Below are 27998 nucleotides of genomic sequence, written 5' to 3' on the forward strand. Positions count from 1 at the left end.
ATTGATACGTAAATTTACCTTATCACGAGTCTATGAAGCTTCGGAAAATCTTCGGCTGCGAACAAACACGTGAGAGCAACATTGTTCTCTCTCAGAAAACTAACACTACCAGAGGGTAAGTGCGAGATATTGCGGATGAGAGTAAATTTACGCGAGCTTTTCTCTTCCATTCAAAGGATTTTCCCGACAGTTTTCCGGCTCTCTCTCACAACTTTCAGGAAGTGATGCCGGAGGATCAATTTAATTTCAATAAAGCAGGAGACTTCTCGTCTAAAGGCATAGGAATATACAGAAGAAAAAAACTTTCTTATGTACATCTCCCGAAAAATGGCGTACGCGTGTGCGTTGCTAGATTTGCTTTGCCAGTCTTTCGGGAGATTTCAACGAGTGAAAATCGGGCGTAGTTCTTCCTTTCGGTGCGTGCCACTGTTGAATTCAATTGGGGTGTTTGATTGGAGTTTCCCAGAAGGGTGGAGTACTTTTTTTGGATTATCTGTGCTCTGTGGCTGGTGTCGATTTGCCTAGATCGAAATAAGTGTTTGAAAATTGACGAATCACTTGTACTTTCGGCAGCAAAGTTGGGAAGAACAAAGGTAAATGTCGTCGCTAACGTACCAAAAATTGAACCAAACTCGATTGGCATCGACATGAAAAAGCTGGAAATCGATAGTACATATTTAAACCACTTCGTTGGAACTGAAGTTTATTAAATTTCTCAAAAATAAACGGGCATGAAAATCAAGTTTCCCACGGCCATAATTTCTAATGGACAATCAGTTTGATCGTTTTTCATAAAAATCTTGTTCCTTCTGCCAGAATATTTTCCTCCATTCAGGCACGGGGTGGAAAATAGACAAAGGCGACAAAGGAAAATTTATATAACGAACCGGCGCTCAGCAATAGGAGAACTTCGGGCATATGGACATTTTGGGGGGACACCCGCATGTTGAGTCCGGGTTAGCCATTCAGCATGAATATTGAATGATGTTAACCATGTCTTTCACCCAACTATTTTGGGCAGCAACAAGGAACGGATAACGGGCGAACTGAAATTGAAGTTCATGACTACGATATTTTTGGGGGTGGTGGGTGGTTGATTGCTGATGATGATGTTAGTGGTTGAATGACGAGTGTACTGTGGCACACTCACATTCTTATGCCGCGGTTCGTCACCGACCGTGGTGTTCGTTATCGGTGACGTGACGTGTGATTGAGGGGAGACGAACACAGGAAGTTTTTGCTATGGTGCATCGAAACGACTAGGAAACATAAGGAAACGTCGTCTCGGCTATACCGGGTTGAAAGAAAATCGAGGGCATCGACCTGTACCGTGTCGCTGCACTTTTCTGCATGGCGGGTGTCCCGGCTTTTCGTCGGGAGGGAGGCTTTTGGGATCCATTCATGTATTTCTATGCATATTGGTAGCTCGTTCAAATTATGAGTAATTATGTTTTGCATTTATTCAGGACTGTCGTCATTATTTATATTGAAATCAAAAAAATAAAATCAACAATGACAATGCAATAAGACAGGGGTGAGCAACCTTTTGAATCAACGGGCCAATTTAAATTTTAAATCTTGTCGGCGGGCCGCACTTTAAATAATATTTGTGATAATTATCAGAACTTCACATCATTTTTCATTACTACAACCTTTTGGCGAAAACAAATCTGAAAAAGAAAAGATAAAACGAATTCACGTGTTCAAAAACAGTAATTCAACACGGCTTTTTAAATACCCAATATTGAATAAGTACCTTGCTTACTCTTTTTTTTAATTCTATCAAGTTTTTAATAGTACTTCTTGGCGAATATTCGTTCTTACAACATTCTTGTTTAAACCGATAATACTATTCGTCATCACTTCTATTTCAAAATGTTTTGGAGCCAGGCCCGTGCGAAGAACCCGTCCATGGGGGGGGTTTTCGAATTTCAAATTTAGCTAAAATAATAGCAATACCAAAAATAAACAATAAAAGAAGGAAAGAAATTTCTAAAACCGTATTTCACTCATGATTACCACACAAACTAAAAATAAATTGGACTGATAAAAAAAAAACAAATCTTGCAAATCATATCACAATCAAAATTTAAAATTTTCGGTAAATTATTGATAATTTTTTTTTCAAAATGATGTTCTTTGTTCTGAACTAGGGATTTGTTTCAAAAGATTTTCTAAGCTCATTTAAAATAAACGTTCCAAAACACAGAGCTTAAAAGAAATCTGGATTCTAAAATAAATGTTGGGAAATGGGTAATTTCGTGAAAGGTCAATGAAAACTGATAAATATTGAAAGATAATATTGGTAGGACAAAGCAATTTGCTTTAAGCAAATATAAAATAAGTTAACATTTCGCATTAAAATTAAGTTTAAAGTTGCTTATTTAAAAATCATGATTGATTCATAAAAGACGATTTTATCTAAAGAAAATTAATAAAAAGTTTTTTTAATTTTCAATCACATGTTTTAAAGTTTTAAATTACAAGCTCTTAGTATTTTGTCACTTTTGGTTGAAATATCGGGTCCTGGAAAGAACAGAAGGTTGTTTTTCTTATTAAAAATAAGATTTAAGGACTTATGTGTCAAGTACAAATAAAATCAGAATTCAAAAAAACAAATTTGTTAAAATTATTTCTTAAATTTAAATATTCGACTAAAAAATTCGACAATTTAATGAAAGAATTGGAAAAAAATGTACTTTAAAATTCAGTAAATTTATTTGAAAATTTAAACAAAATATGAAAATGTAAATGATAAGTTTTTTAAAACATTTCAGGTAGTTTTTTTCTTAAACACGTTTCACCATAAGAATTTACATAATTTAATTGATGACTCAAGTCAACAGCATTTTGGTGCTAATTTTTTTTAATGATTGATTTGGTAGATTTTAGCGTTCTGATCATGATTTCTTTTATCAAATTTGGTCGAACACTTTGAGTTTTGGTGATAAGGAGTTTTAAAATGCAACAGTTTTAAGTAAAATCAAATATTGATAACTAACAAACCTACATATACGAAAAAATCTGATTCTGTTTATCCATCCATCTTCATCCAATTAAGGGATATTATTATGATGAAAATGATGCACGATCCAAAAAAAGTAGAATTCAACAATTAAAAAAATGGAAAGATATCACTTTCCAAGTGCTTTTGACATAACTGTAGAAAGTGTAAAAAAAAACTTGATTTTATTTGTATAAACAATGCAGAAATTTCTCAAATACTTTTTGCTTATTTTCAAAAGTCATTTTAATAACAAAACTGATAGAAATATTGCATATTCAGATTCAGGGTACCCAAATAAGTCGAAATTTCATTTTTAATTCATTGCACCTCAGAAAAATGTTAATTTTGTGGCCTTGTGTAAATTATGTGTTGTGTTGAGCAATTAGATAAAAACAACAAACACGTAATAAATGTTAGTCGAAATTGGTTTTTTGAAGAATATTTCATATTAGCTAAACATTTGTAATGAAATATTTTTTTTTTTTCAAATAAAAAAAAACTGTTCGTTTCAAACTCTGTTGTTATTTAGTTACACTTCTTAATAAATATAAGACGAGATAGGGGTTTTGTATGTCATGTTTCGAGTTCCTATACAAAAGATTAATTGAATTGCAATTTAGAACCAAAGTTAGTTTCAATTCGTAAACGTCGAATAGTATCGTTGATCGAAATGTCTCAAGCCAAAGGTGTTTTGAGACTAAATTCCGCCGGAGGAGAGAAAAAATTCTGACTTGCTTGTTAACACTTATTTTCAAATACATTTTAACATCAAGTTATTTTTCGTTACTTCAGTGAAAATTTTACTTGAAAAAAATCTTCATGGGGGGGGGGTTAAACCCCTAAAACCCCCCCCCCCCCCCCTCCGTTCGCACGGCCTTGTTTGGAGCTTACCAGAGTGATAACTAACAGTTTGATAAATATATTTTTAAAGAAATCTCAGTCGTCTTAGCGTTGGATGTTGAATCGCTATTTGACTTTCTGTGATTTTTTCACCATTAAAACTTGTCCTCAAGCCTAGATTTTTTTCCCTACAAACGTTAAAAAACTCGTTTCTTTACATTGAAGTTCTGCATTGGATCATTGCATTGAGATGTTCAGCAAGGCTGTCGAAATCACAGAAAAATGTTCAATTTTATGTATTTTTAAGCAACTATCTTCAAAACTTCATTCTTGATTTTAGAATTTTTATTCACATTTTTATCATTTTTAATCTTATTTAGATATCATTGCGATAGGATTTCTTAAGCTACAGTCCCCCCACAATCATTAATCAATTTACAAATCCATTCACTACAGAATGTTCGTTTATTCGGGTGTTAGTTAACCAAATATCAAGCTTTGTATGAATTTCAGTCATTAAATACTTCCTCTTTGAGTTCAAGTATTTTTTTATTTTCAATTTTGTTAAGAAATAACATAATTTACCGGAACAATCCACGTTTTTCAAAACCACGATTATGGGTCAAAATTATAGCTTGTAACAATTATTAGTCAAATTTCCCACAATTATTAGTCACATAGAAGTCCATGGCAACATACGAATATCAACATGGAAATCAACAAATTTCTTGCAAACATTCAGGGGCATCCTTCGCTAGTTTACATTCAAAGGGCAATTGGGATGAGCTAGCAACCAAGAAATGTTTTGTTTTGCTTGCAAAAACGTGACCAATAATTGTGTGGAACTTGGTGGATTTTGTAACAGTTATGGGTCACTTTTTGTTTTGCCAAATATTATTGAAATTTCGTATTTCATTCGCCCAGTTTCAGTTGGAAAATATAAACTCGTCCTTTGTGTTTATATGGGACCAATTCATTTGGTTTGAATCTTTAAAATATCCGTATAAGGGGCTTAACGGTTTTAGATGTCAACCTTATAACATTGGAATTTTATGCAATAGTTTGACAGCTAATAGTTCACCTATGACAAAAAGTATTCAAACAGCAATTTTACTGTTATCAAATGCACAATTAATATTTTTAATGCATTTTGATGATATTGTCGATTAACTAAAAATACCTAATAACATGAAATAATTTCTTTCAGTTTAGTAGATATCAGCAGTTCTAATGATCGGTGACTAACAATTGTGTGTGACCCATGATTGTGTGCGGACTGTATATTTTGACTCTGGTAATGTGGATTGCGAATTATAAGTGAAATAACTCAATTTATCAATGTTTGTGATAAATTTTTTATCAAATTACTTAAAAATGCTTCACAGATAATCGTCTAAGATATTTTGGGTGGAATCACAGAATTTCAAATATCAATTGTTTTTAAAAACAACTAATAATTTTTGTGGGTTGATTCATGTTGATAAATAATAACCCAGGCTTTATTATTTAACTTTCGTAATTTTCGTCAATATTTAGGAAAAAAAATATATCACAAGTTTTTGGTTCAATTTTTTTTCCAGTAGGGTAGAAGCACTAGTTATTGAACAGGTACCAGATATTGAACACTAGTAAAACATTTACCAACTAAAAAAATTATTTACAGTAGAAAAATGAATCAAAATTCGTTGTGCCACTGATGAAGCATTTTCTACCTCTGTTCAAATTTTTATCAAGAATCTCGGACTCTTAAAGTCACAATCACCGAAACTTGAAAATGTGTTCAAATTTTGGCATGGTTTTTCGACTGGATGGAGGAAACAACCTATTTTTGATTGGGGGGAAAATTGGATAAAAGACAAATAAACGTCTAAGATAATGGTATGAGTGTTTTCAACTAAGTCTTTTTGAATGATTTCTGGAAGAGTGGCAGCCTTTATTATCTTTATTTTCTTAAAATTTTACAAATTAAAGTGTTCAATCATTGGATCACAGAAAACGCCAAATTTTCAATTATTGAACGTTCAATCTTGCAGTGCTCGTTTCGTAAAGAAATGCATGTACCAGTTATTGAAAAAACATCGGTTGGTGTTTGGAAATGTAAACAAATTGTTTCTTGGTTGCTAGCTCATCCAAAATCGCCCCTGCAAGGCATACTATCAAGCGAAATACCCCTAAATATATGCAATGATATTCAATGTTTATGTGTTCAATAATTAGAACATTGCCTGTTCAATACTTGAATCATTGTGTTTAATCATTGGGACAAAAGTAATTTTGAATAAAAAGGCTTAAATGATAATTTAAAAACATATTCCCGCGAAAAAAATATAGGGGAGAATGAGGATACTTGATCCCTGGGGATACTTGATTCCTTAGCTATATCTCGAAACTGGAATGTCTTACAAAGATCAAATGTTCTAGAATAATGTGCCAAAATGAGCAAAATAACAATGTTTGTAGTTTAAAAAATTCTAACAAAATAATTGTTTGAGTAATTGAACTTTGTTTGAAAAATTTCACAAAATGTAACTTGAAGATCTTTTTTCATCACTTTAAAATGTTCCTTACATGGGAAAATTATGAAAAAAATATTTGTTCCAATGTATCAATCGTTCGAGCGTAGAATGAACTTCATAATGCCATATTTTCAAAGCAATGGAAAACTCTCAACTTTTTTCAGAAAAAGTTTTCTAAAATGTTGATTATGGGTACATTTGATCCCCTAGAGTTGGGTACAATTGATCCCCCTTTCAAACGGCATATTCTTCTTCTGAATTGATCGTTATGATTGCTGATTACGAAATTACTAATATTTATCCAAAAACTAATATTTATCAAACAATTGTCTGAAGAAAAGAGCAAAAATTATTAATTTTCTCTTAATTATAAAAAATAGCGCCTATAAGTATGCAATGTTATTAGCGTTGAGACAAAGTTATAAAATTTTCTTTTTATGTCTGCTATAAATTGTGAACTGAGAACAAACATGACCAAAATAGTCAATTAACATTCTATCTTGGTGTTGCGAGACAGCGATGTGGTTCAATTTATAATTTATTCTTTTGGAACAAATTTAAAATTCCTAAAATTAACAAAGGTTAATACAAGCCAGGTTTGTTTTAAGTTAAACTTACTGTAAGTGATCGGCCGTCACACAACTAAGTATAAAATGTCGTATCAGCAAATAGTAAGAGCGATCTATAACGGTTTGAGGTTAGAATTGAATGGGTGCATTCTAGTACACTTTTTGGTACCTTACCGTTTACTTTTTATGTTTAAACGCCTGATTGCTTGATCACTATCTTTATGCTGAATTACTGCGAGTATACTAATATGTAATAGAATTGAAAGTTAGTTTCTCCTTTGGGTGGTAATTTAAATATTCTTACCGATCGATGCTTTGATCTGTTGCAGAAGGCAACCAACGTGGAGTAGAGCAGTAGAAGTATTTAGCCTGGCTAGAGATTAAATTATTGTTACATAATATGTTTTCCAATGATAGTTCTCAATAATTTATGTAATACCTTCGAATAGGACCAACGTAACTATATGAATATAATTAATTTCCCGTATTTAAGCGTCGAATGAAACTTTAGCTACACGACTTGCAATGCGAATCACCACCTTTTCTACTTCGATTTCTTCTTCTTACATACTACCAAATTTCCTCTGTCAAAGATGACAGCGCATTTGACAAAGTTTTTATAGGGGAGTGATGTGTTCGGAGGACTAGTTGGCGCTCGTAACACTTGGGGTTTTGTTTGATTTTTATACAAGGATTAGTGCTTCCTGAATTAAAGATCAAGACTCCTTCAATAGGGGATCAAGTCTCCCCTAACTTCAGAAAAATCGCAATTTTTTTACTCTCACGAAAATGTTCATCAACGGATTCAAGTATCGTTCTAATTTTTGGAGCATAGAAACTTTAGGTTACAAGCTGTCAGAAAATGTCAAAGACGGCGAGTTGCTAAACTTTGCCAAAAAGATATGGTGAAAATAAGAAAAGGGGATCAAGTATCCCCACTCTCCCCTACGGGAAAAATCCAAGCATTTTTTAATGCACTGCAAATTCCATAGAGATACAGATATAAGAGTTTAAAAATTCAAAACTTTAAATCAGTTTTTATTCAGAGCCAAAATTCAATGTCTCAAATCTAAATCATAATTTCAAATCAAGTTTTAAGCAACAAAATATGAATAAAATAAAAAAAAAGAGATTCAAAGTTACAATCAGAGCCAAAGCAGAAATTGCACCAAATGTGAATTTCAATTGTATATCTTTGAAACACAAATAAAAACGTTTTCATGAGATGTTTATGAATATGATTCTCATCAGATAAAAATTTGTTATCAAATTGTTATTCTAAATATGATAAAAATTTCAATCGATACCCTCAAACCCAAAGGGGTATAAGTGCAAAAATGATCAGTTGTAAAATAAATTAAGAATAGAGATTAAATGTTTAAAACATAGTATCAGTTATCATTGAAAAAAAGTCAGATAAGGAATTCAAATGAGTTTAAACCCTAAAACAAAGATCCTGAGTTCTCAAAATTCAGAAATACTATGAAACTGAACTTCATTAACTGAAGAAACAACACAAGACTTGAAAATCTCGATCAATTGAATCTGGAAAGATAAGATTCAAAACATAGAAATATTCATGTTTAAAAAGGCTGTATTTAAAATATTTACTTCAGTAGATGATAAAATTTTGGTTAAATAAGTGTTGTTTCAATACGAATTTCAAATCTAAGACTGAAATTGGGATGAAAATTCAATAAAGAAACTTTGTTGGTCCAATTTAAGCATCTACAGTTTTTTTTAAAGATTGTATTTTTAAAAATATGGAGGGAAAGTGGTTTAGAATTTATAAACCAATGAAAATTTCAATAATATGGATTGGAAAGTGAAAAGTTATAATAAAACGCGGTATTAACCCGGATACTGCCCGAGTAACATTCTGAAATATTTATCATAAAACATCTCTGTTCTCTCTAATTCAGCACTGTTAGCAAGTTTTGGCGAAATTAGCTGCTATTTTAGTGCAGTAACCATCACTTGGAAAGTTAACGTAATAACAAACATTATTATTGTGCAGGACGTTTGTATGTAATGGAAATGAGGAGATGTTCTTTCTTTATTTTACATGTTCTGTTAATTTTCCTACTGATCATGTTTACCTAAATGCTTGTAATTATTACCAAAATATTTGTAGAAATTACCTCACAATCTGTTTTACTTTCGGTTATTTTTCCGAGCAGTTCGTAGATTTTATCATAATGACCCATTTTAAGACGATAAATCATAAAAAAGTAATCAAAAAAATTATTTATAACAAACCTCTGTTTTGAGCATCTCTTGATTTTTTTTTTGCTAAATACCTTTCAGGCTCAATATGACCTTCTAGAAGTTATCTTATATTACCTATAATAAATTATTTAGATCCTTAGTCTTTTTTGTTCAAATGTATTTATTTCCAAGTCGGTAGCCATTGTTATTGTCGGATTTTTTAGTTTCACAATAACATATCTTTATTTGTTCAAAAATTGGTTTTTGATAAGTTTGAATAGTCGGGTGGTTTAAAAACTTAATACAATTTCTTTTACAAAATCAAGAAGAAAATGTGTAAGACTTCTATTTGTCGTCTCATTTCCCTCGATCTTGCGTGAACCCATCTCGAACTCTGCCTCTATCAGCAAGTCAGGTGTGAAAACGTTCATTCGAACTTCTCAATTTCCTGGAACATAAAACTCAGCACGAAGCAATTCGAATCCGCTCAAAGCACCGAAAAGTAGGTACTGGAGAGCCCCAACATTCTGCTCCCATCTCACTTATGTACTAAGTGCCGTACCGATTGAATGAAGGGGGAGAACTTGTTGTTTGTATTTTTTTTTCGCGCTGCTTGTATATACTGTCGTCGTTGTTATCGTTGGGGGGCTGCTGGCTGGCTGCCTGAATGTTGTAATTTCGGCAATCTAACAACGTTGGTTCGCAGAACTTTTCCGTCCATCAGTAGGCTGTTACAAGCGGTTCGGTTCGGATTTCTGTTTTACTGTGTCCCCAACACAACGCGCAAAAACGTTCGTTTCTATGAATGGTTTGCATTAGCGTAGCAGCAGCAACAAAAAAAAGTGTCAATACACCACAGCTGCCAGCCAGGCATCATTGATGCGTATCCAGTCCGTTGTCGTTTGGCGTATGCCAGAAAAACGGGAGAAGATCGTGAATAGTGAAGTGTAAAAACGTGGAAAATTTTTAATTGCATTTTTTGCGAGCCAGATTGCGGAGTACTTGTGCTTGTGATTAGTGAAAATTCTTGAACCGGTTAAGGGTTGGGGGATTTTCCGGGTTGTTTGTTGATTTCAATTAAGGTAGCATATTGTGAATGTGATTGGATGACATCAGCAGCAGTTGAATGACCTGCGTGTTAGGTTTTTTTTTGTTCTTTGAGATGAAAAAAAAGGTTATTAACACGGAACATCTGAGGAAAAATTATATTTACGTCGATAATCAAATTTATGCTGCCAACCAGAAGTATTGTGAGTAGTTCCAACTTTTTTAAGTTAATAACAGCATTAATAAATTCATCTCACTAAAAAGATCGAATAGCAATTGCAATTATTTTGAATAACGGAAAATAATCTTTTAAATTTGGTATAAATTTTATTCATGTAAAAAAAACTAATACTCTAACGAAAACTTATATGGAATTATCCATTAAACAGTTTGCTTTTTGCTGACCCATCCATTCGATTGAAATATGTTCAATGTTTTAATGCGTGTGGCCTTTGGTAGAATTGGGACAATTTTCGTGATATTTTTGGTGGTGTATTTCGAGTGTCTTTACAAACCTTCAGTGTTAAAAAAAATTATTTTAAATTTTCATGCATTCATGTGTCATGTCTTGATGAAAAAATCATGCATTGAGAAACAAATCATGCATTTTCTGCTTAGTACATACATCTATACCGTAAAAGGGGTGGATTGGGACAGTTTTTGGATTATTATAGGTACTAGTTAGAATTTAAACTCGTAAAATTTAAGAATCATAGAGCAACAAAAATACAATGTATCCAAAGTTTTCAAGAATTGAAAGCTGGAAACAATTCACAAAAGTCTGAGTACAAGGCAGTAGACGATGCAACCAACCTTGCATACCTTGAATCCAAAATAAACATTTCATCACAGCTTGAACGCAAGACTCAATTTTTTGTATTTTTTGGTGGTCAATATCCTATTTGGTTGAGTTTTAAGCTATTATCACACGGTGATATAATTTATTTGTTCTTTCATGGAGTTTTTGATATAATTTTGGATATTTTAACATCCTACGGGTACCAAATTATATCTCATTTCGATATGAAACAACTCAAGAAGTCAAATTACTTAATCTTGTGCATTAAATGTTCACATTTGGTTGAATAAATGGTTCTCGAGAGAACTGAAAAACGTTTAGCATAAGTGCTTGATTTATACTTCTGAATGAACATAAAAAGTCTAAACAAGAAGCACAGAACATTTTTGTGCGATCTAAGTGCCGTAATCCGGGGTAAGATTGATCAATTTTTTAAATTTATTTCGATTTTTTTGTTAAGGAGAATGTGGCATTAACGTTATATTTTAAGAATATTTATAATCGAAAAAATAACAAGTATGCTGCCTACATTAAGGGGCAAAAATTATAGTGATTGCTAAAAAGTTTGAGCTTCAAAATACAAATGAAATTTTACCTTCACACATTCCCCTAGATCCTCCCACTATTTCCATTTTCATTTCTTCTTCAAAGTTAACGATTTGATAAGGTTCTTATCCATTTGTCCAATACGGGCTTACTCCTAAAAAATGTCCTTATTTTTCAAAAATCAAAAATTTATCATTAACTGTCTATAAAAATAGCACTATAAATTATGTTCATATACAAAATAAAAAAAAACTGTTCTTTCAAATTAAACAACCCGTTTGCTTCTAAATGCTTTTTGGTGTTATCAGGAGAGCTGCTTGTTTGCGAGTCTTGAAAAAAATAGATATTTTAATATTTTAAAATTACTAACAGAAAGAGATTTCAAATACAAACCAAATTTTGCCTAATTGATACTCAATCAATAGGCTTTCAAACGTAGAAAACAGTTTTCAAAAATTCAAACTATAAACTGATTTATTGATGATAATGTGAAAAAGTTTATCATTGGTCAAATTTACCCCGCGGTGATCAAAGTTACCCCGTTTTACGGTACCTTAAGAAATCCGGGTATCAATTTGGCCTATCGTGATTTGTTACGAACTTTTTGGTTCCATGCGGAAATTCTACAAAACTTGAATGTAAATTTAGTTGAGTAAAAAATGCAGTATCGTGCAGTAAAATGCAGTAATAAGTTTTTTTTCCTGTTGGGCAGAGAGTCCACTGCGACCATTAAGTTGATCTATTGTGGTATTACCTCGCGTTATTATTTATACTTTGCTATGCTATTTTACACCCCTGTACTATTGGTTGAAGTTGCCGTTGTTTACCGGTAGCACTACGAGCACACACATAACTAGGTAGGATCTCCAAGTGCAATCTAAGTTCCCTTGGAAAGATCCATCCACATGCATGTGCTGCATCATTGAAGCGTACAATTCCAAGGTATACCCGGCTAGCATTTCACTAATGCTAAAACCGCCAACCTTCATCATACTATGTGTGTCAGGTTATGTCACGGCCGGGATTCGATCTCATGAACGTTGGTTTAGGAGACAAATATGCTATCCTCTAGGCCACTATTTTAGCGTTAAGATTTGCTCAAGAATTTATAGTAGAATTTCAGAGCTACAGATAAATGAACGATGAATAAAATCCACAAATAAATCAATTGTTTTTATCAAAATGTAAAGATGACATTTAAAGTTCGACAAATCTCCAATGCAGCGCGGCACCACACCCGGACCCCATGGCTTCGTATGAACTATTATGAAGTGAATGTATTTTGGAAGAACGAGTCAATCAGGTGGACTAGTTTACTTACAGGTATTCCTGCATCCGTGTATATACCTGGCCAGCTGGCAACTCATTGAACATTCTTATTAAGGGGGAAGGTAGGGTCTAACACTTTCAAAAAATCGATTTTTTTATTTTTTTATTTTCTTTTTGTAAAACATTTCAAGAATGTTGTGTCAAATTTTCAAGTCAATTGAAGCAAAACTGTGAAAATTATAGGCCTTTATCTCCTCCTATCTAATACTGCAAGAAAGCAAGAGCAGAAACTTCAAACGCGTTTTTCTCGAAAGCACATTTTTAAAGTCCGTGGACATCGTCATTTGAAAACTACTTATCCGATTCTTTTCAAATTTGGAACATATTTTCTACATATAAAATACCAGACCCCAACGTTTTTCTTTTTTGTTTTTTTTTACTTTGGGGAGATTTTACAGGTGAAAAATGGCGGATTTTTTCGTGAAAAATCGTAATTGTTTTCTTCAAACAGCCACAAAAATTTCATAAAAAAGTTTTTAAGTTAAATAAAAACGCTGGGGTCCAGAAAAACATCTATTAAAAATATTTTGCTCTGATTTTTTGACTTCAGATGATTCTGTGCTGAGATACAGTGTTTACCGCAAATCCTGTTTTCTTAAAGGCATCCTCGAAAGTGCTTCGTCACCGGCTTATTTTTCAATATTTTTCTACGAAAAATTACTAAATGTTTTTTTAACAATGCTTTGTATAATGCAAAAAATTTGAATACATTAGATTGATCGATAGCTCTAGAAAAAAATCGTAAAAATTGTGTTTTTTTATACCCTACCCCCCCCCCCCCTCCCCTAAAATAGTCAGTTATAAGAGGAAACACATCTTACTTTAAGTTTACTGGGTACATTAAAATGTGATACATTATATCCTAAATTATCATATTAGTTGAAATATCAGCATACCTCCTTTTTTGGAACAAATCAGAATATACAATAATTTGAGTTTTGGCACATAGGCAAATTTTAAACTCAAAGTAGAAATGTATGTATTCAGAAATGACCTGTAAATATTCCAATTTCTTAAATTCATTCTTTTTTTAGTTAAAATTTGCCGATATGCCAAAATGATAATAATTGAAAAATTGACTGGCTTTCAAAATAAGATAACGAGAACAAATTTTGCAGATTTATCTCTATTGATAACTTGAACTGTGAACTTGTTTTCAAATAGGTATATTGTGTTAATAGCAAACAAAATGATTTGAAGAAACAATTTCGTAAGATTTTTTCAACACGAGTCGTAAATTTATTTAATGAGGCTTGCCGTTGACGCTTCCTAGTGTAGCAATTTGAATGGTATTTTTACACAATGTGGTTAATGGAATTTGCTGTTGACAAAATAATCCCCTAAAGGGGATGCAATTTGGCAACCGTCCACCCAGCCGTCTGTCTGGAACGGATATCATGCGCGATGCAAATATGCCGCTCAATTCAGAAAACATCCACGCATAAACTATCCTATAACAGGGATCCCGCCATCGCAGTTACTGAGTTGCAGATGGAGCGTTATTATTCACTGCTATTGTAAATAGAGTGGTTTTACTAAATGCATTTTCAAATTGAATTTTGAATACTCTCTGGAGCCACTAATGGAGCTTTATTGATAATACTTTACAAATAAATCCTTTCATAAGTTAGTTTCATTTTGCAACAAGAAATGTAGGGAAATTTACTTTCCAATTCTTAAAGCTGAGCTAAATTCACCTACATAATGTTTAATCTGATAAATTTGTTGTTTTTCAAACAACAGATGAGCTCTTCTACCACAGGCAGTGAACAGGGGAGAAGTTCAAAGCTCTGCAATCATAAATTTCCATCCGGTTCGCTTATGAATTTTGCCCTCCAGAGGATGATGATGGTGAACCGAAAACTTATTTTTCATTTTCATCTGTATATAAACACAGCAGCTGTTACTTGGCCTACATAAGTATTTACCATAATTTGCGACTGCCTTGAGAAAAGTTTTTGGGAAGGTGGGTACAGCACCCTGCGAATGGTTAGCTCAATTTGAATACGTTTATCTTATCAATAATCGGTTGAACGTCAATAAAAAAAATAATAATCGAGAGGTTATTAAAGCTGTCATTTTTCTATAAATCAAGTTGTTAAACAGATGGGGAGCAGTGATTTTATACAACAGTGATAAATTAAGACAGATCAATAAAGCTGGCATGACAGAGCGGATAATAAAGGGTGATACGGTCAAAATTTGGTCAATATCAACTTGACGTATTTTTTTTCAATTTTGCATTTAAAAAACCTGAAGACCCCTCATTTTGAAGGTGTGCGTGTGTGTTGAATGTTGCTCCTATTTTGATTTTGGAATTCACTCTTCAGTTGTCAAAATACCGTCCAAGGAAGAAGAGCAGCGTATCAAAATTTTGCTCGCGCATCTCGAAAATCTGAGATACTCGCACGCAAAGCTGGCAAAATCGCTAAAAGTTGCCAAATCAACCGTTACAAGTGTAATTTAATTGTTGGGGAACGTTTGTCGACAGCCAGAAAGTCTGGATCGGGGGGAAAACGAAAACTGGAAGCCGCTGAGACGACAAAGAGAGTTGCCGGTAGTTTCAAGCAAAACCATAACCTCTCTCTCCGAGATGCCGCAAATAAGCTGGGTGTATCGTCTACAACCGTGCAACGAGCCAAAAAACGAGCCGACTATCCACTCACAAGAAGGTAGTGACTCCAAATCGCGATGATAAACAAAATACGACGGCCAAAGCGCAATCCTGGAGGCTGTACACGACGATGCTGACGAAGTTTGACTGCGTGGTAATGGACAACGAAACCTACGTCAAAGCCGACTACAAACAGCTTCCCGGACAGGAGTTTTATGCGGCAAAAGTAAGGGGAAAGGTAGCAGATATTTTCAAGCACATGAAACTGTCAAAGTTCGCGAAGATATATCTGGTTTGGTAAGCCATCTGTACCTGTGGCTTGAAAAGCAGCATTTTCATAGCTTCCGGGACTGTCAACCAAGAAATTTACGTGAAAGAGTTTTTGAATAAACGTCTGCTGCCTTTCCTGAAGAAACACGGATGCTCCGTACTGTTATGGCCGGATTTGGCATCTTGCCATTACGGTAAAAAGGCCATAGAGTGGTACGCCGCCAACAACGTGCAGGTGGTTCCCAACGACAAGAACCCTCCCAACACGCCAGAGCTCCGCCCAATTGAGAAATACTGGGCTATTGTCAAGCGGAACCTAAAGAAGATAAAAAAACTGCTAAGGACGAGCAGTAGTTCAAGGCGAACTGGCTTTCTGCGGCGAAGAAGGTGGACAAGGTGGCTTTTAAAAATCTGATGGCAGGGGTTAAGCATAAGGCCCGGCAATATGGATTAGGAAAAGCGGAAGCCTAACTGAATATTTTTCCTGAATTTTATACTAATTAAACTTGAAAAAGAAATTTAATTTGATTTTTTAAATAAACGATTTCACAGATTTACACGCGTTTTCCCTTGGCCAAATTTTGACCGTATCACCCTTTAAGACATGAAACCTCTCGATTAACTGTAACAGGGTACATTTCCCATCATCACAGTAAAAAATGAATATGATCATAAATTATTTGACTTTCACCTAATTGAACCCCTATGATTTTTAAATCATATCGATAAGGCAAAATCCCCTGAAACTGAAAATTTGTTGGTGGCAAAGGGGTATAAGTGAATTTTTTGGTATTCCGAGGAAAAAACAGCGTAAAAAAAATTCAATAAAATCTGAGATATTTGCTTTTGGAAGCTTCGGATTGTTTCTATAGCTATGTCAATTCTGGAAATTTGTCTGAGCTATAAAAAATCGAGGAATAAAATTTTGGATCTTTGTTACAAAACTCAAGCATCGGCTAAACTTTTTTTTTAAATAAATTTTTCAATAAAATAAAAAATATTTAAGCTGTGAGTTGAAGAGCAACTGCATTACATCAGAAGAGCTGCAAGCGGCTCGCGAGCCGGACGTTACCAACCACAGTGTTAGACCATTCTGACTTAAATCGGGAAGCTCAAAGATTTGTTTTGTATACAGCTTTTCTGTCACGGTTGTTCCGGAGCTTATGGGAATCTCTAAGTGACCATTTTTTTATTTTTTTTCTTGATTTTTGTTGATTTTTCTTAATTTTTAACAAAATTTGTCCGGATATTGCCACTATTTTTGGTCGTCAATTTTGAAGGAAAAGGCCCGGATACGTGCTGAATAAATTCTGGTAACCTTAGTCTGGAACCTGTTATTGATATGTTCGAAAATCGTCTTTTTTCGACAAAAACGTTTCAAAAAGATCTTTTAAAATTGAATCGTTTTAACCGATAGTATTGTTTTAAAAAAATCCAGTGTATATGCAAACCAAAGAGCATCATTCCATGAACAACATTTGACAATTTTCCTTAAAAAACTTCAACTTGTGCAACTTAACCTCTAGGTATCTATTTTGTTGAAGTTGTCATTAGCTGTAAGCGGTTTTACAACTGTTTTAAAATTAATATAACAACAAATTGATAACATTAAATTAGCTGTCAGAAAAGTCGACATTGAATATGTCTTCTATCTACCATTCAAAAATTAAGTATGGGTATATATCATCAAAAAAATTACCAAATTTTTTCTCGCAAATATAAAGATCGGGCAATTCCGGCTGATTTTTGAGAAACCTGAAAAAACGGGCATTTCATTTTAATTTTCCTATCCCAAAACCGGGCATAATGTCCTAGTCTGAAGAAAATTTAGACCTGAAAAATTAGGATATCTGAAATTTAAACCTTTCATCGAAGCACATCCACAGTGTTCAGATCGTGTAGAAACTCAAATTCAGTTTTGAAATATGTACAGTAGAACTCCGCTTATCCGAAGTAGTAGGGAGAAGGATCACCTCGGATTAGTGAAATCTCGGATGACACGAACTGTTCATATTATTTGAAAAGCCATATAAGCTATTATGGTAATAATTCAAGCATCTTGAGCCGAATACTTAGCTCAACTATTCGTTGAGCCATATGTGTGGCTGAACAAAAATTTGGCCGATATTCAGTGCATTATTCACGAAAAACCAACGGGGTGGTTTACAGCAAAACTCGTTTTTCTATTTGTATTCGCCGTTATTCCAACAAAAAAAACAAACTTAGAATTTTGCATTTCGAGCATGGTGCGATCCTCCCCTATAAGAAGTTGAATCTAAATCTCATCTAAATCTGCTTAATAATACAAACGAAAACAATCCGATTCACGTGTATGTGATTCACGGTGTATTTAACCCTTTGTTTCATGATTTTTTTATTTTCCCTTAAAATTATTTTGAACAGTTGGAAATGATGAATACATCAAAAAAAAAAAATTAAAATAAAATACGATTTTTCACTTTTTTCAAATCGTACAAATTTGTTACTTTATGAAACGAAGGGTTAAAGAATATGTTGTGAAGACAAATTACAGAAACTACGAGTCATTTAGAGGAAAAATGAAAATATCTGGTCGGTCAGTCCCCAAACACTTTGGTTTATTGAAAATTCATGGCTCCTCAAACGTACAGGCTTGAGTTTTTTCTAATAAACGAATTTAAAAAAAAGTGTTTCAATAAAACCGATCACCGATCAAATATTTTAATTTTTGATGAAAAAAGAAGCTCTAATTTGTGATCATGCGATTATTAGCATAATTGAATTGTTTTCATGAAGTGCTTTTACGAAACATACTGTATATTTTTTTAGCAATTCTTAAAATGTTCAAAGTGATAAAAAATTTAATTAGAAGGTAACTCATTTTAAATATGGAAAGATTAAGTATTTTGCATAAGTACTTACTAGATTGTATTTGAGCGTAATTGTCTTGAAAATACTTATTCAAATTATTAGAGCAAGTTCACTGGTGTTGGGAAAAAGTGGTAGAAATAATGACATTTTGAAAATTTTACCATGCAAAATTGTTTTCAAGATCTTGGGGCTTTGTATTTTTTTACAACACTGTTTCTATTTCAGCTGTATGTGATAGAAATATTGCTATTTTTGCATCACAGCATGCGAAAATACAACACGTGTTGTAAAAAAACTAGAAGGTCACAGATCTTGAAAATGTTTTTGCATGGCAAAATTTTCAAAATGTGCCGTAAGTATCGAAATTTCTACCACTTTTTCCCAACACCAGTGAACTTGCTCTTTTAGTATCCTTATACTTACCTAATTGTACATAAATAATTATAAGCGTGAATGATCTCGAGAGAGAACTCGAACGAGAAAAAAAGAATAAACGATCTAGGAAGATCAGTCTAAGTCTAGCCATCAGTTAAGGTGGAGGCGAACGAACTTTGGTGTTTGATTTATTTTATACCTTTTGAAATCCCTAACAGTATTAATATATTATCCTATGTTTATTAATTACAATTTTATAAGTCGTTTACTTATCAGTAAAGTGCATATACAATAGTGGCGACGAGGAAAACGGGAGCTCAAACAAAATCCGTCGGGTTTTAAGAGTGAGCAAGCTTCTTAATTTTCTTCCTTGCCCCGAGCAACCGCTTTCTCGGCATCACTGGAACCGAATCGGTTTAATCTCCATCTCATCAAACGTTAACATTTGAAAGTGAAAGTCACCTGCGGGCAGGGGTGTCAGGTGTCCTGATTTTTCAGGATTTGTCCTGATTTTTGAGAGGCCGTCCTGATTTTTCAAAAACGCTTGAATTGTCCTGATTTTTGAAAAATGACGTTTAAAATGTCCTGATTTGTCCTGATTTTTGAAAAATATCTAAACTTTAACTAAATTTATTGTTAAATGGTGAGAAAATCAAACAAATCTTCTACATAACAGTTAAACTAGTTTAATCGATGATAATCTTTGGTTCAAATGATATTTAAATAGTGTTTTTCGATGTTATCCAAGTTTTTTCTCGCTGTAGTTGCATAACTTTAGGCGTCTTCAGCACCTGTATTTCGCCTTTAGTTATGCAATCTAAGCATAGCTGCATGTTATTTTCATCAATTTAGTGGTGTCCTGAAAAATCCTGATTTTTATCATTGCGGTGTCCTGATTTTTATCAAAACCACCTGGCACCCCTGCCTGCGGGAGAGAAGTGAGTGAGTGCCATCCTCATAGCGCTGGATCCTCATCACCGAACAATAAAAAGCTCCGAGAAAATAACCGGTGAGAGAGCACGACAACTGACCGCCGGAGTTGGTGAGGAGTGAGCAAGAAAATCATTTCTTGTTGGCTGTTGTGAGACGCGGATCGGAGTTCAGTCGATATTTGGTTTGATTGATGACGAGTACCGGTGAGGTACTACATATTCTGTTTTGCATCAGAGGATTGCTGCTGTTGATTTTTTGGCTGCTGTTGTGGATAAGGTTGTTGCTGAAGTTGTCTGGTACAGACTGTTGTTAAGTTACCGCCGGGATTGCTGCCTCGCTGGTGTAAATTGGATTGTTGCTGGAAAGGTCTGGGACAGACTGTTGTTGCTGTTTGCTGTTGTTTATTTTGCTTGCTGCTGCTGCTGCTCCAATCGATTAACGTTGCTGTTGTTGTGGTCTGGTCCAGGCTGCTAAGGAGAAAGGTTTGTGCTGAAAAAGGAAAACCGTGAGTACTTAACCTGAATTGATTGCATTGTGTGTTGAATTTTAGTAAACCTTACGCGATACTTGATAATGGCTGGAATCATCGGTTCTATAGACCACTACAGGGTTGGCAGACCGTTTGCCAATTATGTAGAACGATTCGAAATACTTTGCCAATTGAATCTTGTTAAGCCAGAAGTTAAAAAGTCGTGGTTTATCTCGTTGAGCGGGGATGATGTGTTCGACGAGATAAAGCTACTTTTCCCAAAAAAAGACGTTAATGATTTGACCTATGACGAAATAATTAAAAAACTAAAATCGCGTTTTGACAAATCCGAGCCGGCGTTAATGAATCGTTACAGATTCAGCAAACGGGACCAAGGTCACACGGAATCTGCCGAGAACTTTATTCTAGCGATTAAAATGCTTGCTGAAAATTGTAACTTTCGCGAATTCAAGGATGAGGCTATTCGCGATCGATTAGTTTTTGGTTTGCGGGATAAAGAGCTTCAGCATAAGTTGTTGATGGAAGATGATGTGACCTTAGAGGCTGCGGAAAAGATGGTAGTTAGCAACGAGTTAGCCGTAGAAAGGGCCAAGGTGATTGGAGAAAGTTCAGGAGGCAATGTATTCTCGATAAAGCATCGTTTGGGAAGAAAGGATGAGCGTTATCCATACCGTAGAGATGTTGCGGGGAGATATCGGTCAGGTTCTAGAAGCAGAAGTCGGGATCGGGGAGATAATTACCGCTTTGTTCCGGGTAGTCGACCTCGAGAAGATAGTAAGGATAGATATGGTTACAATTCGAGACGTGATAAGAGCGAATGGAATGGGCACAACAATGCGATTTGTAACAATTGCAGGGAGAGGGGACATATACGAAAAAACTGTCCTTTACTTAATAATGGAGCTAGATACAATACTAAAGCAGTCAAATTTGTGGAGCAGGAGGTTCAGCAACAATCTGTTGTTCCATTTGACAAATTCAATAGACTGAATTTGCATGCATCAAGTGACGATTCAGACATCAATTGTATGAAAATTGAAAGCAATTTTAATGAACCATGCATGATACTAGTTTCGATTGAGGGCAAAAATCTATCAATGGAAGTTGACACAGGATCGGCAGCTTCGGTCATAAGCGTTCCTTTGTATAGAAGGTTTTTTAGTACTTCCACAATTAACCATTGCTCAAAGAAACTGGTTGTCGTAAATGGGGCAAAGTTGACTATTTTCGGACAGATTTGGGTAGAAGTTCAAATTAACAACGTCAAAGCAAAACTTAATTTGATCATTTTACAAAGTGATGTTGATTTCACACCGTTGTTTGGCAGAGACTGGATTGATTTCTTTTTTCCAAATTGGAAATCCAGTTTTGTAGGATCAGCATGCATCAATAATTTGAACTCTGAAGATCAACACAATTCTACAGTATGTATGTTAAAACAACAATTTTTAAAAGTATTTACAGAAGATTTTTCTACACCAATTGTAGGTTACGAAGTTCCGAAGTTGCGAAGTTACGAAGTTGCATACGAAGTTCCTTACAAGATTAGAGATAAATTTAATTCACATTTGGATATGTTGGAAGAGCAGGGGGTGATTACTCCCATAGGCGCTAGCGAGTGGGCGTCACCAGTGATTGCGGTTATAAAAAAAGATGGTAACATAAGAATGGTAATTGACTGCAAAGTTTCTTTGAATAAAATTTTAATTCCAAACACTTATCCTCTTCCGTTGGCGCAAGATATCTTTGCGTCTTTGGCTGGTTGTCAAGTTTTTTGTTGTTTGGATTTAGCTGGTGCTTACACTCAGCTGCAATTATCAGAACGTTCAAGGAAATATGTAGTCATAAACACGCTTAAAGGTTTATATAGTTACAATCGACTTCCACAGAGAGCTTCTTCTTCTGCCTCTTTATTCCAATGTTGTATGGACCAAATTCTTAAGGGATTAGATAATGTTTGTTGTTATTTGGACGACTTGCTGATAGCAGGGAAAAACTTTCAAGATTGTAAAGACAAATTGATTAAAGTCCTTGGACGACTTGACAAGGCTAATATTCGTGTTAATTTTAAAAAATGTAAATTTTTCGTTAAATCTTTACAATACCTTGGACATTTAGTTACCGATAAAGGTTTATTACCTTCTCCGGAAAAACTATCGACAATATCAGAAGCTAAAGTTCCAGAAAATACTACGGAGTTAAAAGCATACCTTGGACTCATAAATTACTACAATAAATTCATACCTCACATGTCTGCTAATTTAAAATATTTGTACGAGCTACTAAGGAAAGATGTAAGTTTCAAATGGACTCAACAATGTGAAAATGCTTTTCAAGATAGCAAGAAAAGTTTATTAAATGCTAGGCTATTGACTTTCTACGATCCTAGTAAACCACTTATCGTGGTAACTGATGCTTCGTGCTACGGCTTGGGGGGAGTTTTGGCACAGATAGAAGATGGGCTGGAAAAGCCAATATGTTTCACGTCATTCTCTCTCAACTCTGCACAGAAGAAGTATCCAATACTGCACCTAGAAGCTTTGGCTCTAGTGTGCACTATTAAAAAATTTCACAAATTTCTTTTTGGACAACCTTTTAAGGTATTCACTGACCATAAGCCCCTTTTGGGAATATTTGGGAAAGAGGGTAGAAATGCTATATATGTTACGAGACTCCAAAGATATATCATGGAGCTCTCAATTTATAATTTTGAGATTGAATATAGACCTGCTTCAAAATTGGCAAACGCGGATTTTTGTAGCCGATTTCCGTTGCAACAATCAGTCCCCAGGAGCCTTGACGGGGAAAATGTCAATAGCATAAATTTTTCTACAGAATTTCCTTTAGATTTCGCTTTGGTTTCAAAAGAAACAAAAAATGATAAGTTTATGTTGGAAATTTTTAAATATATTGTTGAAGGTTGGCCAAGAAATGTGAACAACAAATTTAAAGATTATTATTCTCAAAAGGAGAAATTACAAATAGTTGACGAAGTGTTACTTTTGGATGAAAGAGTAGTAATTCCCTCACTGTTGAGGCAAAAAGTTCTGCATATGCTGCACAGGAATCACGGAGGTATGATAAAAATGAAGCAACTGGCCAGGCGGACAGTTTATTGGCCAGGGATAAATCTAGATATTGAGGATTTCGTTAAAAGTTGTAATATTTGCACTAGGATGGAAAATGTTAAAAACCCAGAAGAAAAATCATCATGGATTCCTACTGTACGTCCTTTCAGTAGGATACATGCGGATTTTTTCCATTATAATGGAAATGTATTCTTACTGATAATAGACAGTCATACGAAATGGCTTGAGGTAGAGCATATGCGTTATGGGACTACTGCCAAAACTGTCATAAAAAAATTTATAACCATGTTTGCTCGTTTTGGACTTCCGGATGTGGTGGTTACTGATGGTGGTCCTCCTTTCAATTCCTATGAATTTACGGATTTTCTTAAAAGGCAAGGAATTCATGTATTAAAAAGCCCACCATATCATCCTAGTAGCAATGGTCAAGCTGAACGTCTAGTCAGAGTAGTGAAGGATGTTTTAAAGAAATTTTTGCTTGATGATGAAACAAAATCTTTGGACATTGACGATAGATTGAGTTTGTTCCTAATTAACTATAGGAATACTTGCAATGGAACAGAAGCAAATTTTCCGTCTGAGAGAGTATTTTCGTTTAGACCTAAAATGCTGATGGATTTAATTAATCCAACAAAAACATATAAGCAACATTTAGACAAATCTTTTGTTGAACAAAAGGTTTTAAATAATGAAAAAGTCATCCCTCCAGATCAATTTGACAACTTGAGGCAAGGGGATAAGCTGTATTACAAGAACAATCATCTTCATGATGTACCTAGATGGTTGGACGCAATTTTCATTAAGAAACTAACAAGGAATGTTTTCCAGATTGCGTTGGGGAGGCACGTAACTACAGCACACAGGCATCAGCTGAAAATGGCCTACAAACCGAGGAGAATGAGTCGGCTGTTTTTACCAAGTTCTGACAATCAGAATGACAACAAAAAGCGAAGGCGAGATTCTGGCGACGAGGAACCAGCATTCCGAGGCTTTCGGGATGTACAATTTGTGCATGACGCGGGGGCCCCGACAACAGATAGACGGTTTGTTCACGAGAGGAGTCCGATCGTGACGAGGTCCAAGAAAACCCATGTGGTTTATGTATAGGTGGGGACAAGACTACCTTTGCACGAGTGTGAGAATCAGTTTTTTCAATGTTTTGATTGCTACGTCACAATCGTTCATGGGCGTCTCGACGTTGGAGTCGCCTTGCGACAACAATTCTCATACGTACATAATACCATCGAGCTTGGATATCAAATGGAAGTGATAATTAAAGTACTTATGTTCAAAACTGAATTGCATTATCCTTCCTTGCAAAAGCAACTCAATAATTTCCAAATGATTCCAAATACTAACACATCTCGTGCTGTTTGTAAATTTGAAGAAGTCCAGTCAAGGATTTTTTTTAGAAATTCCAGAAACTGGCTCTAAACTTTATTGAAAAAAAAACTGAACCTGAAAACTGCGTGTGAAATCTTGTTTTGAGTATCAAATCGGATATGGGAAACGTGAAATGTGCAATTTAAAATTTGAACTCTCAATCAAAAAGGAGATCTAACTTTTTGCATTCTTGATTGGCATTTTCGGAATTTTTTAAACAGAAGATGTTTATGAAAATGATGAAATAATTTTTATTTGTGTTTACAAAAGTGAAAACTGATCAAGAATTTCTATATAAAAACTAATTTCGAACGGATTCCTCTTAAGTCCTCCAACATATTCTGCTCCATTAGTTTCTTCTAGGAACTTTTGACGCACCAAAAAGCAGCCTTTGTTGCTGGTTCCGATTTCAGAAGAGTTTTTGCAGGACACAATTTTGGGAGCAAACCAATTCTTTTGTAGCGGAATCCGTCAAACTGCTTCGAGAACCCGAAAAATGAAATGGAAAACTAAAATTTTAAACGCACCGAGAATCATTAAACAATCATAACACGACGGCATCTCGAAAATTTAGCAACATGCTTTCATAGTAACGTCAATAACAAACATTCTGGGACGTTGCTACGGTTTCCTTGGTGCGTTGAACGTTCGCCGACGCGACGGCGTCGTGTTACGTCACAATCGTTCATAAACAACTGTATGGATACAACGAACTAACACTAATGTTTTTGGTTGTCCCCACCTATAGATAAACCACATGGCAAGAAAACAAGACTCATTGATTAAACCTGCAATCGAAAAGTTGTACTCGAAAGTATTTCGAGTGTTCGAACCTATATTCAAATATTCAACATGTTATGCTTTCAAGTTTTGTATTTTCATGATTACAATTCCTGTAAGAATTTTCTAAAAAAGGGAGAACTTTAGTATCCTTATACTTACCTAATTGTACATAAATAATTATAAGCGTGAATGATCTCGAGAGAGAACTCGAACGAGAAAAAAAGAATAAACGATCTAGGAAGATCAGTCTAAGGCTGATGTCATGCTGAAGCAACTAGCAACGCGACCTACAACGCAACGTTCACACGACTAACCAGCTCTCATTTGATCTCCATGGAAATCGCGCAGACCTGTCATACTGGTTGCTTTGAGTAGCGCGACCAATCTGATGCCAATGTGTTTAGTAGCGCGACTAGTAGGAAATCCAATAGGAACATTGTTTTTTCTCGATGTGAAGCAGTGATTCCGGGTTTTAAGCACAATAGTACGAAGATCTGTCCGAACTTGTGATAATAAACTAAAAACTATCTTAATCGGCGAGAAAATTTTCATGAATTCTTAATTCCGGCAAAAAAACAAGGAATTTTGTCGGTTCAAATTTCGGCATTCTTGCAATCCGGGTCGTGATTTGATGAGTTTTTGATGGCTCCCGAAAGAAAGGAGACGATTCAAAGCATTATTAGATGTAGAGAAGTGATGATTTGTAGGGAATTTCAAAGTGACAGGTCGCGCCAGCATGACATACCAATGCAATGCAACGCAATCTTATTGGAACGTTGCGTTGCGTTGCGTTGCTAGTTGTTTCAGCATGACATCAGCCTAAGTCTAGCCATCAGTTAAGGTGGAGGCGAACGAACTTTGGTGTTTGATTTATTTTATACCTTTTGAAATCCCTAACAGTATTAATATATTATCCTATGTTTATTAATTACAATTTTATAAGTCGTTTACTTATCAGTAAAGTGCATATACAATAGCTCTTATGTAGTCTGTGTTTAAATCTCTCCGGGTAACCCTCTATACTTTATATGGTTGATGTTGTCGTCTTCATCAGTCATTTACAAATTTGAATTAATGATGATTCACAAATCACAGCAGTCCAAAATGCGTGAGCAATACTTCAAATCGGGATCAGTGCAAGAAGTGCTAAACTATTTCGGAACATTACAAAACCCGTTGCACAACAAACCAAAGTACTGTGCCACATTCAATTGTATCGTGTTAACCCTGCTCAAAAACGTGGACATAAAATTGAACCAGATGGAACAACTCGCGAAACTTCCGTCTGATATCCACCGAAAGGTTGAAACTCTCAAAAAGCTGCAGCTAGAGCAGATGGAGAAAGAGGCCGCCTTCCATCGGCAGGTTCACTCAATGGAAATGGAGTATCAGCTAGATTTGAAGCAAATTTACAGTCAACGACGGGCGATAGTTAAGGGGGCCGTTGACGATGCCTTAAAACCGGAAGCTGAGCCAACATGTCCGCTCAAGGGTATACCGGAATTTTGGTTGTGCGTTTTCAAAGCGGTTCCTGTATTGAGCAGTATGATTTATGAAAAGGACGAGGCGGTTTTGAAGCATCTCGTCGATGTACGTGTCGAAGTTCGGGATAAGCCGGTGCCGAGCTTTGTGTTGCATTTTGAGTTCGAACCGAATGACTTTTTCGAAAACGAAATATTAACGAAAGAGTACTTGTTGGAGTGCGATCCGGGCTTGGAGAATATGGCCGATTTCAGTGGATTTCAAATTTTCGATACTAACGGATGCGAGATCCGTTGGAAGGAAGGCGTTAATGTGATAGCTACGGAAAATGTCGATGCAGATGGAGTCAACGGCTCGTTTTTCGATTTCTTCAATCCGAAAGCGCTGAAGGAAAGCTTCGATTCGATTGTCTACAAGGATTTCTTGGAGTTCGATTTCGAAATCGGATACCTGATCAAAGAGCGCATCATTCCAAAAGCTGTCCTCTATTTCAATGGCGAATATATGGACCTTAATTCAGAGTTTTTGAGAGCCATTGCCGGTGACCGCATTTCTGAAGATGCAATTCAGTAGTTGTCAAAAAATATTTGCCATTCAACATTGTTCACGGTAAAATAAATATATGATCAGTAAATTCCTTCCGAGTTCCATTCATTTCACAATACCTCTCGGTGACACAGTTTGTTGTCGCTGAAAGTGTTTCGGAAATTCAATTGTCAAAAGCCCAAAATAATGTTACGCTTTGATGCACATTTGCCTATTGACAAAACGATGGGCAATTCCCCATGGAGTCTAAGCGATGTGCATTCGTTTTCTGTAAATTAGAATGCCCCGTTAGGTCCAACTTCAATCAGCATAAATATGTAGG

At 34.9% G+C, this 27998-nt stretch overlaps 2 protein-coding genes across 4 annotated transcripts in view; both read left to right on the plus strand.

The window, feature by feature from the left end:
- Positions 1 to 379: 379 nt before the first annotated feature.
- LOC129744449 (kelch-like protein 17) overlaps positions 380 to 27998 on the plus strand; it is a 170431-nt gene continuing 142812 nt past the window's right edge. Inside the window, exon 1 of one of the 3 annotated variants that reach the window (XM_055736969.1) lies at positions 380 to 593. The gene's annotated coding sequence lies outside the window, so the exon portion shown is untranslated. Of the gene's footprint in view, positions 594 to 9884; positions 10391 to 20071; positions 20409 to 27998 lie in introns of those variants that run through there. The other 2 variants (XM_055736970.1, XM_055736971.1) reach the window with 2 other exon arrangements.
- On the plus strand, positions 20477 to 27747 carry LOC129741985 (uncharacterized). Its single transcript, XM_055733829.1, has 3 exons — positions 20477 to 21236; positions 21882 to 22063; positions 26744 to 27747. The coding sequence occupies exons 1-3, from the start codon at positions 20477 to 20479 to the stop codon at positions 27701 to 27703; spliced, it is 1902 nt and encodes a 633-aa protein (XP_055589804.1). The 3' UTR covers positions 27704 to 27747.

Source organism: Uranotaenia lowii, chromosome 2, assembly GCF_029784155.1.
Source record: "Uranotaenia lowii strain MFRU-FL chromosome 2, ASM2978415v1, whole genome shotgun sequence".
Taxonomy (NCBI): domain Eukaryota; kingdom Metazoa; phylum Arthropoda; class Insecta; order Diptera; family Culicidae; genus Uranotaenia; species Uranotaenia lowii.